Here is a 15123-nt window from a genome sequence, read left to right on the forward strand (position 1 = left end):
TGCAAAATGCAACAGAGCTGAAGCTCATTTAGGACAAGGACGTTGAAGATAACTAGGTGCAATGTAGGCATTAGAAAAAGACATTTGCTATATTGTTATTTTAAACAATGGCTTTCACAAACTGAGTTTTTTTGTTCGAACTAGTTTAAGAAACATCCCTGGGCGGCTGACACTGTTGTGCTCAAGCTTTCAGAGATGTTATAAATATACTTCTCTTTGAGCAGCATTGAGTCGATCAGTCTTCATAGTGAAACCTTGACAGACAGGATCATGCAAGCTTGACACAACATTGATGACTGTTGAGATCAGTTTACAACAGTTGTCCTCCACTGAGTTTTTCTTGTGCGGTTATCCTGCAGTGTCAGGGTTCAGCTCTTTCTCTCTTGTGTAGAACAGGCACTCACACCAACACAGTGAAGATTCAGTTAGAGTTAACTTTATTTGAAAGCACAGATAGAACAAGAACAATTATCACTTTATTAGAAACTATTTGTTTCCCTTTTTGTGTACTCGAGCTCACAATCTCTCCTACTACTAAAGCATGATTAAAGCCTTAATGAGTCGATGTAAACTGTTTCAGTAGATTTAGATGATTAAATGCAGATTTAGAAGACAGGTTAGTCAGAAAATAGAAAAGTGGGCTTAACATTTTGGATACAAATTCCATGGAGAAACTGCAGGCATACAAATAAAGTCTGGTTGGTTTAGTAAAAACAAAAATGATATGCAGGAGAAAGAAAATAGAAAATGTCACAGACTCTGTTTTCATTCTCTGAGACAGTTCACCGCTTGATAGCATGAGCTGAAGAATAGGTCAACATAATACATCCCCCCTTTCTGAACCAAATAACATTTTGAGCTGTGTTTTTCTTTTCTCCAATTTATCCCCCCTCCCCCCCAAAGACACGGAACAGTTGTATATTTTCATATGCACTGATGTTAAAATCACCACCGGCTTAGACATAGAGAAATACTGCAACGCACTTTACATTATTGCATGATTAGATGTCATCATGTGCAAATTTACAGTCTGGAGAAAGGAGAGAGGGATGGAGAGGGAGAAATAATGAAAAGGTAGATGGATGTAAAAATGAGGCAGGGGAAGCAGAACTTTACATTTTTGTGCAACAGCTTGTCAATTATTCTCATTCATGTCAACAGATACACAAAGATAAAGCCAGCAGGTACACTGAGGCATGGCAGTGGTTGACTTAGCAGTGCTCACTTAAAAATGGCATCACTACCCAGTATCAATGCATAGTTTAAAAGCTAATGGAGCACGAATGGAGGCAAGAATCCTGCCAAGTAAACTGATTGTACAGTTTTGTTTGTATTGATGTTTGCTGAGGATGCACAGGTAAGCTTTTAAGACCGTGAAACATCCTTTATTATTATAATAGAAATATTTCTCTGCTACTTTCAGTGGTCAGGATACTCAACATTCAAAGGTGTCCACAGAAATCTACAGGGAATTTAAAGGCTAATAGTGTTAAAGTGAGTTAAAACAATGCTTTAAATGTTTCAGATATTGTTATTATGGATAATGTGCTTAGGTTTGTTTTCTTTGACTCAAAGGCTGGGAGTGTTAGCGTGGATATTTTGCATCTCTGCATACGTGTGCATGAATAGGTTATTTCAGCTGTGGGGGTGCAGCACTAGGTGAATTTCCTTGCATACACCCTCAAACATTTAGACTCATTTATGCAAACACACACTGGAACTATAAAGCCGAGTGCTGCTATTGAAAGTCTCCAGAGTCTCTTATTAGTCCGGCTAATTTCACATCATTTGACAGAGAATTAACTCATAAATTAATCAGCAGAGCCTCAGAAAATAACACCACGTGGTTCCATTACACCACCATGTAATCCCATTTACACCTAGCTCGAAAATCCCAGAACAGACAGAAGACCGTTCACCCTAAGCTGCGCCTGGTGCTGAAAAGACAGAGTGGAGCTGCTCTGATGTCAACTTTTCCAGCATCATTAAAGGTGGCATTAAAAAGGCTTTAGTTAAAGGATGCAACAGATAGAGGAGGGCCACCAAAAGCAAGTCATGGATTAAAGGGATATTTCGGTATTTTTGTAGTTGAGTTGTACAAAGTACCTAGCAGTAGCAGTGGCATTAGCTTCCAGTGATTTCAGTGAGCATTGCTTTTTTAAGAAGGACTCCCCAGCTAGGAAGCTAGGCTATACATTATAACAGATGGGTACAGTTTCTTCCCGGAATTTAAAGAGTTTTTGGTAAAAAATGGGCCACAAAAAAATGTTGGCTCAAGCGTGCGCGCTCTCAAAATTTTTTTGAAGTATTTTATTTTATAGCCAGAAAGTTTTCAATACTGTGCCATTTGACTTAATATTTTTTTGTGGCCCATTTTTACTAAAAACTCACTAAATTCCACTGAGAAACTGTACCCATCTGTTACACTGTGTAGTCTAAAACCAGCAACCAGGCTAATGCCACTTCTACTGCTATGCACCTTATACAACTTAACTTAAAATATCCCTTTAAGAGGGCTGCTTTACACCAGCTCTTTGTAAAAACCACCCCTCTAATCCTGTTTAGTTGTTTCCAGCTTCAACAATGTCACTACAGTGTGCTTCAAATTTGGGATTTTAAAGGTATATGTAAAAGAGAAACTTTTTCAACACCAGTGCAGAACTCTTATTACTGATACAGTAACACATTACATTTTTCACTTAGGTGCAAATTGGCAGGTAAACTTGTGTCCCAATCAACCCCAAATGGTGCTACTCACTTTTTTTGTGCTTCCTTTATTGTGGATTACATAAAGACTTAAAATATTGTGACTTCTTTCTTACAACCCTGTTTACAGTTTCTATTTTACATTTTTTTTTCACCTAAAAAAGTGTGGTAATGCAACCAGTAAGAAAACATTCTGAGAATGCCTGTGACTAACGTCAGACCGATCATGTATTGCTAAGGCGAGAATGCGCGAAATAAAAAATAGTATGAAAAAAAGCATTTGGTAAAACATCCTCAAGTCTATTCCTCTTTGCCTGATTACAACTACATTAAGTAGTCATCAATGTAAGTCTGAATATATTAGGCAACATCAACAGCATAGAAATGGAAAGTGTGGCGTTGAAGTGCAAGTAATGTTAGAACCCTGTTAGTGTCATACATGGTTAGATCAGTTTCTATTACATCACAATTAAGACTAGCTAGTCAGTAATGGAATGAAGCATGAGTCAGATATATAATGTTCTTTAACGCTTCCAAAGCTTGACAGGACATTTAAGATGTACTGACACCTAGAGAACACATTTGCTCACACAATATTTAAATGTAGTTTCATTAGCGGAACAATCCAAGAAGGAAATCCAATCAAATTCATCTCTTATTTCAAATAGATCATTTAACTTTTACACCGAGCCACTCTTCATCTTGTGTCCCTGGTGTAATTGAACACCCGGAGTACAAATTGGAGCAAACATTTCCCACAGTACTGCCACAGCTGAGATTAGCCTTGAAGAAAAAAGGATTCCTGCTTTTAAATCTCCCTGTTCCTCCACCTCAACATGTCCAGAATCAGATTGTCACTACTTTCTCCTCATTACCCCTCCTTCCCTTCCTCCTCCACCCTCTCGCTCTACTCCTCGATTTCCAGGATCAGGTCGTCTCCCTCCAGGGAGGCGTCGATCGACACGTGGACCGCCTTGACAGTGCCCGCCAAAGGAGAGTTGACCACCGTCTCCATTTTCATGGCTGAGAGGACGCACAGCGGCTGACCCTTCTCCACCTGTCATGATTAGACATGGAGGTCATGGAGCATTAAAACACGAGTCGAGTGAACAGATCACTGCACAAACACCGCAGCCAAGGGGTGACTACAAGAAATGTCTCCAAGCATAAACAAACACTTGTGTTCTGAATTAGTGATTAATGCAAGCAAACTAGCACAAGACAGGGAGGAAGACGGACAATATTTACAGTGAATACACATCAAAACTGGAAGGGACAATTCACTGAAAGCACAAAAAAAGCTGCAGTCTGCAGGTAGTTTCTTATGCAGGGTCGAGGCTGCCAATAAAGGGGGGAAAAAGGGGAGAGCTTTCTGGGCCCCAGTCAAACTGGGGTCCCGTGAAAGTCAGCAAAGTCATAAGATATCCTGTAAGAACTATATTTTATATTTTACCTGAATAATAAATACTCTTATCAAGCAACAAAAAGGGATTTAACTTATTTATTCTGTAGTGATATAGCCTTTTAAAATGTAAAGCCTTTTTCTTAAAACAGAATTAGCTGTTTATTGGTAAAGTTAACAATCTGGATGGGCACACTAAACTCAACCATTAGGATAGTAATGTCAGATTTTAAAGCTGAGCCATGGTGTGCACAAAAACTGAAAAAGTGAGAAATACTTGTAAAACAGGCAATAATGGTTTAAGAGGCAAAAATTGGTGCAAAAAATGTTGAAAAGAGGTTAAAAGAGGGAAAAAGGGGTTTAAAGTGGCAAAGGGGTTAAACGTACAAAAATGGGTTACAACAATGCAGAAATGGATTGATAATGGTGAAAGGTGGTTAAACAGGGCAAAAAAGGGTTTAAAGTGGCAAATAGGGGTTAAACAGGCAAAAAGTAGGCAAAAAGATAAAGTAGAAAAAAGGGGTTTAAAGTGACAAACTAGTAAAAGGGGGTTAAAAAGCAGCCAAAATTGTTGAAGGGGCTAGAGAGGTTTAAATGGGTCACAGAAGGGCAAAAACATGTGGAAAATGGCGAAAAGCGATTCAAAGGAGGCAAAGAAAATGTCTTAAACTAGTAAAAGGTGGTAAAAAAAAGATGCAAAGATGGCCAGATAATTAGAAAAAGTGGTTAGAAGAGATAAACTAGTAAATGGGGGCTGGAAATGTGAAAAACGGTTAAAAAGCTGCAATTTTTTTTTCAATTGGCAAAAAGTGGCAGAAAAGGTAAGAGGCTGCAGCGGATCACAAAAATGCAAATGCAGGTTGAAAATGGTGAAAAGCAGTTAAAAAGTGGCAAAGAGAATTTTCTAGAGAAGCAAAAAGGAATAAACAGGCAAGAAAGTGTAAGATTGGGTTAAAGTGGTCAAAAAGATGCAAAAATGGCCAGTTAAAGTAGAAAGAGGGTTACTGCTTTTTAACTTTAGCTGCTGTTTTGCAATTGTTTTTTGGTTAAATGCAAACAGCTCTCAAGTCTCAGTCCTGAACTACAAAAACGCACAGACAAAAAATCTTGAAGGAGAAGTTCATGCAAGCATCAGTACTTTAGTTGTGATACTATAATCAGGACTACAAACACTGACTCTCAGAAGTATAAACAGAACATTTGTTATAATAAACCCCCTTATTTCAAATTAACAGAATTGATTAAATTAATTTTTGAGACTGAATCATCAAGATCATACACAATCACACCTATGTGTCTCAAACTTTCCCTCTCTTGAATCATCAAAAGATCCTTTAAGAAAAAACAATCAGATCTGATACATCCCTGATTATTGGCCAAAAGGCCTTGTATCAATGCACTCACCTTTGATCCCACTTCCACTTTGACCTCTAGGACTTTTCCAGGCATGGGTGCTCCCACCTGACCCTTGATAGACTTCTGAGCCTTGGGATGGAACTTCATTTCCTGGAGGGAGGGACAAACACAGATTTCATGCATCTCTCTGTCCAGACGTTCATCCGTCTGAGTCCTCCACACACACTCCTGCCTCCATTTATCCTCTCAACCTGCCAGCCATCCATCCATGTTGTCATTTGACTGCCCTCTGAAACATTTATCGTTGCTGAGCTGTAATCTTCCCCTCAACACCATTTGTTTCCAAGTACACCATCAGGGCACTTTCTTCTGCTTATATGCAGGACCAGCTTCTCAGTTCCATCCAGCATCATTCACAGCAGACATAGTGCTAGGTCTTCTCTAAAGGTTTGAAGAAGAAATGTTTTTTTCCCCCTCCTTAATGCCATTTGCTTAATTATCGGCACTTCCCACAAATGTATACTATGTAACGGGGTGTAACAGTCCACAGGGGTTCATATCTGTTTTGGAGTATGATTTAGTATGAGTTTGGTTCATCATGTGGGAAACAAAGTCCCAGATGTGTATTTCTAGGTTTCCCCAATATATAACTTTTAACTGACTATGGTGCAACCTACAGTTTGTTCCGTCTAGTGTTATTTATAACTACATGTGATTGTTGGTACAGCCCGGGGGTGTATTACACATGAAACAGAAAGCAACATAAATGAATAGATGAACAAAAACCTCTTCAATGTCAAAGTGAAAACAGATGCTGTATGTGTGGCTGGTCTCCTTCTTGCACGGTCACCCAGTTTATGAGGACGACCTGTTCTAGGCAGATTTACACATGTGCCATATTCCTTCCATTTCTTGATGATGGATTTAACTGAACTCCAGGGGATGTTCATTGTCTTGGATTTTTTTGTATCCATCCCCTGACCTATCCTTTTCAATAACGTTTTATCTGAGTTGCTTGGAGTGTTCTTTTGTCTTTATGGTGTAATGGTAGCCAGGAGTACTGATCAACCAGTGACTGGACCTTCCAGACACAGGTGTTTTTATACTACAGTTACTTGAGACAGATGCACTCAGGTCACTAATTGTGAGACTACTAGCACCAGCTGACTGGACCTCTGTTGAATCAGGTCAGACACTTTAAAGGGGGTGGTATTTATGCAGTCACATATTTTACATTACATATTTTATTTAATTGACATAACTTTGTAGAAATTCGTTTTCACTTCGACATTGTAGAGGGTTTTTTTGTAACTTTTTTCTTTTTAAAATCAGTGCCAAGAAATTAGGAAAGGGATAAGAAGCTGTAGAGAGGGAAGCCCCTCTTACTAGCAATGCACAATATTATCGGTATGATATTGGTATTGGTAGATATTTTTGCTGTAAAAATCTGCCTATATAAGCTGTAAATATTGGCCATACTAGCAAATATGTGGAGTTTTTATGTTAAATTAACAAACCTGTGTTAGCTGATGTCTTTTCCTTTATTCTTCATCATTCCTCACAATTTAAAGTGTGTTTTAAGGACTGAAATTTCTTATTTTGTTTATTTTAAAACTACAAATTGTATGTTTTTAAGGACTAAAGTTTTAGGTCTGAACTACAGTTAAATATTGTATTGATATCATATAAAATTAATTTGTAAATATTAGAAAATCAGATATAGGCAAAAAAATCAATAGTGTGTAGCCCTAGCTCAAACGCATAAGGCCATCAGTACCAATTTCCTTCTTTTCTTTCAAAATAAGAGTTTTTTATTGGACAACTGGAACTCCTGAGAAGTTTGAATGATGTGGCATTATTTTGACTCTGAACTGAACATATTTCTTAATGCATAACTGTTTAAGTTTTACTGTTATTTCACAGAAAAAGCTTCACCAGCTGTCTCCTGCTTCTGAGTCACAGTTTTAGACTTCACTGGTGTAACAGTGCAGCACTAATTTAAATCATAAATCTAAAACACAAGATCATAAAGCTCATTTCTTTGCACTCATTTGATTGAATGAATATGGCTTTGAAATTGCTTTGAAATGCAAAATAATCAAATTAGAAAAGCTATTAAAGCTGTGATCTATCATGATTCACTGTAACTCTGGGATTAATTACAATTTTAAAAATGAATCCTTTGCCAGTCTTGAAAATATAGTTTATTATGGTCTGTACCTTCATGGCTACTGTGTCTTTAACCAGCACAGATCTCAGCTGTCCGTTGAGCTCAAAGAAGACCTCTCTCTGACCGGCCTTGTTCAGGTCACCCAGGGCCAGTGCCTTGATGTGCAGCGTCTTCCCTCTCTCCAGCTCCACCTGAGATGAAACAGAGGGGGAGGTTTGGAACGAGTGGGGAGGACAGGAGAGAGAAATTGGAAGAAGAATGAGAGTGTGAAGGAGGAAGGGACAAGAAATTAGATTTTGTTAGGAAATTGAAATTAATACATGGGCGCCTGGCTTACAAGTCCAGCTCAAGCAATAAAGAGAGACTGCAGAGCTGGGCGAAATTAAAAAAGGAAAGGTAGTGGAGTGAGACAAACACAGTGTTTCCTTCTCTTCCTTATTTCTTGTACCCTCAGGCTCAGCTGGAATGTTTCCCTGCATGCTCATGGTGAAGGGCAGCGAGACATGCTCATTTAGCCTCACTGCAATTCAGCTGCTTATTAAATCAATCAAACAATGGAGCATCTGAAGTTATTGCATAGCATCATTTGGTGACTGTCTGCTCTTATCTGCAGTTAGTACATGTTTTACTGCCTGTAGGTTTCTTTTTAGGATCTGAAATATTTTTATGGTAGCTTTTACTTCACAGCAGACATTTAGACTTAGACAGTGGTGCTTTCAGTTAGAAGATACTCATTTCAACGAATTGAGAGCGCACTCTTCCACACTGTTGAATACATAAGAACTTGGTTGTACAGGGATTAAAAACTGTTCATTGAAAACATGAAACATGTGCTTCAAATTTGGATGAATTGTAATTAACCACAGCGTGTGGCATCCATGTTTGTTTGGTCTGAGGCAATTCACGATTAATTACAAAGTCAATAAGAGCAGAATTTTTTTAAATAGTTCTCCAGTAAAAATAAACAGAATATTAACATGGACCTGCTTATTACTAAATAAAGTGCAAGAACTCTTTTACCAAAAGTCAATATAACCAGTAGACACATCTCAATACAGTCTTCATATAAGGGTGTTTAGTCCTCATATAAGGGTGTTAAGGCCTCATATAATTGTGTTCAGTCCACATGTTAGGGTGTTCAGTCAACATATAAAAGCATCAAGTCCACATATAAGGGAGTTCGGTCCACATATAAGGGCGTCAAGTCCTCATTTTAGGGCATTCAGTCCCCATATAAGGGTGTTCAGTCGTCATGTTCGGGTGTTTGGCACGCATATAAGAGCGACAAGTCCTCATATAATTGTGTACAGTCCATATACAGGTACATCCCAAAAAATTAGAATATCATGAAAAGCTCAATATTTTTTGTCACTCTTCTGAAAGTGAAACCCGTATATTATATAGACTTGTTACACATAGAGTGAAATATTTCAAGCCTTTATTTCTTGAAATGTTGATGATTACAACTTACGGATAAGAAAACAGGCCAGGTCAGGCCAGTTTGCTGGCCAATCAAGCACATCAACACCATGGTCATTGAACCAGCTTTAGGTACCTTTGGCAGTGTGGGCAGGTGCCGAGTCCTGCTGGAAAATGAAATTAGCATCTCCATGAAGCTTGTCAGCAGAAGGAAGCATGAAGTGCTCTAAAATGTCCTGGTATATGGCTGCGTTGACTGTGGACTTCAGAAAACACAGTGGACCAACACCAGCAGATGCAATGGCAGCCCAAATCATCGCTGACTGTGGAAACTTCACACTGGACTTCAAGCAACGTGGATTCTGTGCCTCTCCACTCTTCAAGATCCCAGAGTCTGGAGGAGGATTGATCTTATGTAATACTGTAATTTTTTGAGACACTGAATTTTGGGTTTTCGTATCTGTAAGCTATAATCATCAACATTTCAAGAAATAAAGGCTTGAAATATTTCACTCTATGTGTATCAAGTCTATATAATATATGGGTTTCAATTTCAGAAAAGAGTGACAAAAAATATTCAACATTTTCATGCTATTCTAAAATTTTGGAGATGTACTTGTATAAGGGTGTTCGGTCCACATATAAGGGCGTCAAGTCCTCATACAATTGTCTTCAGTCCACGTATAAGGGTGTTCGGTCCACATGAGGGCATTCAGTCTTCAGATAAGGGCTTCAGTCATCATATGATGGCATTAAGTGCGCATATAATAGCATCAGGTCCTGTTAAATCCCCAATTAAGGTCTTTAAGTCCTCATGAGTGTGTTAGGTTGTCATGTAAGGGCGTTGGTTCCTCATATGAGGAGATTAAGTCCTCGTATGATAGCGTTAAGTCCTCGTAGGATGGCGTTTAGTCCTCGTGGTCTGTATTCATTTGGGGGCAGTTACAGGTGAACAAAGTGTGATGTGTGAGTCGGGATGGGTACCGAAAATGTGAAAGGTACCCATCCCTATGTGTGAGGAAATGTTCTACTCGATAAACATTTCTTGTGGTTTTTAAAAACATACACCAAGTATACAGGTAGGTAGCTTGTATGCTTTGACTTGATTTAAATAAATATAAAATAAATAACTCTGGCTCACAAATTAATTAAATAAAGTTGAATCAGGGGTTAACTCTAACATTATTAAATGCCATTGATTACAACCAGCTGGTGTCACTGAACAACAGCAGAAGATGGCATTAAACAGCCTGTTCACTCATGCAAGAGTAAACACGTGCCCTGCAGCCCCGTCTGTGTGTTTGTCACAGAGAGTGTGTGTTATTAATCAATCTTGGATTGTGCTATTTCTTTAGAAATAAATCAATAAATTGACTGTCCATGGCCCACCTGGGAGTGAAGGCCAGGTAAAGTCTGTGTGTGGGAAATGCTGGATGTTTATTACCTTTGTAATATTTCTCACACAGACGGCAGCCTGATGTTTCTGAACTCCTTCAGGTCTCCCTTTGGTTTCAGCATTTGTTCTTATGGCTATGGTTACAGGCATTTTTCAACAATGACGGTTGCCATTTGTGTTTTAGACCCTTGTTTTGAGGTCATCTTGGTCAGGTTTAGTCAGCAACAAGCTTCTACTGACACTGCCAACCTATACACACCCACCTTTCCAGACGAGCACATTCACAAGAGTTTTAATTAAAGCGAACTGAGGTTTTTGCAGACAGAGCTGCAAGTTCAGCGATGTTTATCTATAGTACAATTTGAACTGCATTTTGACAGGCTATTGATGGATTTAAAGGAAAGAGATAAAAAACAGAGGTTATACAAGAGTCTCCAGATAAACACTGACTGTACAGGCTTTTCACCAGACACATCAACTCTGACACCACATAGAGAGAAGTGTTTAAGACAGAATGACAATCTGAGACACAAAAAGAGAGACAGACAGAGTGATATGATGGCAGACTGGAGCACATCAAAATATTTCCAGCCTTTAGTAGAGCTGTAAACTGTGTGACTTTACCTGACACCTGTAAAAGTGTTCTTCTGACATACAGACATTACTCTTTGTGTACCAACAGCAGACAGACGCTTTCTGTCTCATATCAATTCTGGTCATTCCTGTGCTCTGTCTGGCTCCTCTCTCCCTCGACACAGGCCACTGTACTTCTTCATTTATCTCACGCCTCTTCTGCAATCTCTCATCTCACCGCTCGGAAATGAGTTTTTTCCATCTTTCCATTTGTCCAACTTCCAGTGTCTGGCTTTCAATCTCTGTGTCAGTCCTCTGTGTGTCACAGCTTTCCATTTTCTGTTGTTGTTTTGCCACATATTTCTGGTCTCTCATGCAGTTATTAATTTCACTCATCTGCCTCTTTGGTTTTTCCTCCGCAGAGTTCCTCCACCTCTTTTCCTCGGCCCTTCACGCCCTTCCTTTTTGTTTCTCACATCTCCACTTCAGCTGCCGAGCCTCCATTGATATTCCAAACTTAGTCTCAGTACAAAGACGAAAATACACGTTGCAGCAGGTATGTATTGATCTCAATTTCTCTCTCTCTTCTTTCTCAGTGTGCACTGACTCTTTGTCTTTTTCCACTCCTGTTCCTGGTAACAAAAACCTTTCTTTGCATGCTTTTCTTTCTCTGTGGCACTCAATATTTATCTCGCTGCTCTTTCTCCACCCTCCTGTGTTACACTGAACTTTTCCAGCTAGGTCTGTTTTGTCGACTCCTGGCAGCTTTCAGAAAAAAAAGAGCCATCCCTTTTGCAACTGTGAGACTTCGCTGCTACATCTCAACACAACTGTTCCCATGAAAAATACAATATGTATCTCTTTGAAGAGTTGAACAAGATTTATGACTCTTTGAAAGAAGATTTGTCTGAGATGTATGCCAGCTTATAAAGACCTAGAAAAGCAACTTCAGAGCATGGTTTCTATATCTAAATCATCACACAGCGTTAAGTGGTCCACTTGTATGAATTAATCTGAAAGGATCACACACGCAGCACTTACTACTACCTGCTGGTACTACTTACACCAAATCTCTCATCTCCTTTTTGGTTTGCTTCAATTAGCTGCTTACTCTTGATCTACTTCCAGGTAAGGAGCCAGCACTCATTAGGCTGCAGCTTTAAAGCATTCCAGCTGTCATTAAGCTGAATAGCACACATCCATATGAAGATGGTACTCACAATTTCTGCAGCATAGCATGTATGCAGAATACAGAATCGGCAACAAGATACTACGACATTTACAGAAATAAAACTTAAACTGATTTGTGCTAGATAATTAAGATATTTACTGTTTCATCTTCTTCATCTTATCCAGGGCCAAGTCACAGGCTAAGCAAGTCCACCTGGACATCTCCCTCCCCAGCAACATTTTCCACCTGTTTCTGTATTTCTTACTGGCAAATCCATCTTGCAAAGCTCCAATCTGAACAGATTGGGCCCTGTAGGAAAGTGACAGGACCAATCAGGAGCAGGAGGCAGTACTTCGGTCATGGTGGAGTCGTGACGTAAGCAAGCAGCAACAAGACACCGGTGCAGTTATGGCAGAAGAGATTAGCTTGGATGCTGCTATAGTGTCAGTTCTATCAGACCTTGATAACATTTCTTCATTAAAAGAAGAACAAAGAACAGCATTGAGTTCTTTTCTTTGCAAAAAGACAAAGTCATGTACTGACATATCTTCAGTCGCCATGGTTCCCGTTATGCAGCTCTCAATGGAGTTTACTCCCCGGTAGCGGTGCACACTACGACGTCACATGTTTTGTTGCTCTGATTGGCCCACAAAGATGTGGGAGGTTTTCCAGGTGGATGTGTGAAACAAATCCATCTGGCATGTCAGGTTAGGATCTCGAGGCGTTCATGTCCAGATGCGATATATCTCCCTGCAGCGAGTCCTGGGTCTACCCTGGGGTCTCGTACCAGTCAGATGCACTCGGAAGGCATCCTGATGACCAGCAAGGTGAAGTAGCAGTGGCTCTACTTCGAGATCCCTCCGCTTTATATGCTCAATATCATCACAAAGTCAATGACAAAAATGCACGATTTCTCAACTTAAGCCTACAAACAAATAAACAACACAAACAGATTGGAAGTCAGTAAAATTCTATCAAACCAAACTCTCTACTGCATATTTGGTTTCCTATTCCCAGACATGTAAAAACATCTCTTGTGCATTTTATTTCCATATCTGACATATCACTAATGAGTCTGCTGTGTTCTCCTCTATGAAGCCCTCACAGACTGTCTGATTTTATTCAGACCTACCTCTACCATCAAGCAAAGAGCTTTTACTGGCCTATTTTATTTCCCCAGTTTCTGCATGTTACCTCTGAGTGAAACGATCTCTACATGCCTGACATCATGTATTTGATCAAACTTTATGAATGACTTGTGTTGTCTGTGACAGATGAATGAGATCACGGCAGTTAGCAGAGCTTCATATGCCAATGAGCATTAGCCCTGACAGGGTGTGTATGACTGGGTCCATGTTTGAGAAAACCAGTGTTTATATCTCCATCAAACATGATTAATGCTAATGTGAGTCATCGGCCCCTGTCAGATAGGTCTGCCGTGTGCGTGTGTGGGTGAATGACAGCAATGGACAGCGCTGTCACCCATGTGTAGGCGAATATTTGTGTACAGTAATGTACTTTAAATGGACGTCTGATGCTATTTCACAAACTGGCTGTTAAGCGTTGCAAAAACAACTTCAAAGGCTCTGACTTGATCTAGCTTTGTTAGTATAAAAAGAATTTAAGAATGTAAGGAAGTGACTTTATGGAAACATATTGGTATAACTCAGAATCTAGGCAGAATAGAGGAAAAATACAACATAAGAAGGAACACATCTGAAGTGGTTGCTTCCTCCCACTGCATTCAAAACACAAAGAGAAATCTTGAAGGCTCGCAGTTCACTCGTTGCCTGATAACACTCTTATTCTGGATTGCAAACTTGCTCCTTATGAAGTGCTAAACAATACCCACTAATTACTGTGAGAGTTTTTAGATCTACTTCCCACAACAGCAAACACCCAGGGCTTTAGGTCAAGCAGAGTGCTCTGAAAGATGTGCCGCTTCCATTCCTGCTGTGCGTCATACTCACTGAGCTCATAACCAGCTTTTGTTATAAATATACCCTGGTAGTAGTCTGTTTGTACTGAAAAGGTCATTAGTAATGGACAGTTGCCATCTTTGCCGCTGACACTGAGGATTTACCACAGACTCCTTCAAAGGCTCACTAGCTCAAAGGCTTTTTTATACCAAATGGTCGATTTTAGATGCCACATCATCTGGTTCAATATCTTCAGATCCATTTTCCCTCTCTATCCCTGGCATTAACTCTCTCTCTACAAGTTTAGAGGGAAGACATGCAAACTTTCTGTCCGTCTGTCTCATTCATTACGGGCCAAAGAGAGCAATGTTAATATGACATAGTGGTTCTAGAGCTCTGGAGTTATCTTGACACGGTAACCGCTGTTATTGGAGCCAGGTGGTAAGTCACACACTCTTGCCAAAGCTGGTTGGGAGAAGAGGAAAAAAACCCACATTTTTCTCCAATTAAACTTTCAGAGCAGGCCTTTGCTCTTCTTGTAATAAAGGAATACTAGAGTCCTGCTCGGGACTCTTTTCTTAATCCCACTCCTGCTGAATGTCTGACTATTACCACCCACTCCCGCAGCGCGTGCCGTCCACTCCTGCCCACATGTCCGTCCAATACCGCCCGCATCCTACACAGATCCTGACAAGCCATGCTAAACATTCACAATAACAGACAGTTCATTTAAAAAAAGAGGAATGGTAAAATATAATATGTTCAGTTAAGTGCCATCTTGACAAAGTTTCCTCCCTGAAAGAAGGAAAACTAAGAAAACAACCACAACAGTTGTATCCTCGTCAAGCATAACGGTGCCACATATGGATTAAAAAAACACCTGAGATCCTCAGACTGATTTAACTCCTGGTTATGGCTTAGTATTAGCAATGTCAAAGTAATATTTACCAACTTTATTTACACATCATTTATTTTTAAGTCATACAGGGGTGAAATTGTTTCCTGATCTTT

At 39.6% G+C, this 15123-nt stretch overlaps 1 protein-coding gene across 5 annotated transcripts in view; it reads right to left on the bottom strand.

Annotated features, from left to right (window-relative positions):
* Window positions 1-420: 420 nt before the first annotated feature.
* The window catches only part of LOC121504157 (pyruvate carboxylase, mitochondrial-like), a 465432-nt gene continuing 450729 nt past the window's right edge, over window positions 421-15123 (bottom strand). For all 5 annotated transcript variants that reach the window (XM_041778797.1, XM_041778795.1, XM_041778796.1 and 2 more), the window contains exons 25-27: window positions 7685-7825; window positions 5513-5614; window positions 421-3763 (exon numbers count right to left, since the gene is read on the bottom strand). In XM_041778797.1, the coding sequence (XP_041634731.1) occupies window positions 3614-3763; window positions 5513-5614; window positions 7685-7825 (393 nt within the window). In that variant the 3' untranslated portion in view covers window positions 421-3613. The remainder of the gene's footprint in view (window positions 3764-5512; window positions 5615-7684; window positions 7826-15123) is intronic.

The sequence above is a fragment of the Cheilinus undulatus genome, linkage group 22 (assembly GCF_018320785.1).
Source record: "Cheilinus undulatus linkage group 22, ASM1832078v1, whole genome shotgun sequence".
Taxonomy (NCBI): Eukaryota; Metazoa; Chordata; class Actinopteri; order Labriformes; family Labridae; genus Cheilinus; species Cheilinus undulatus.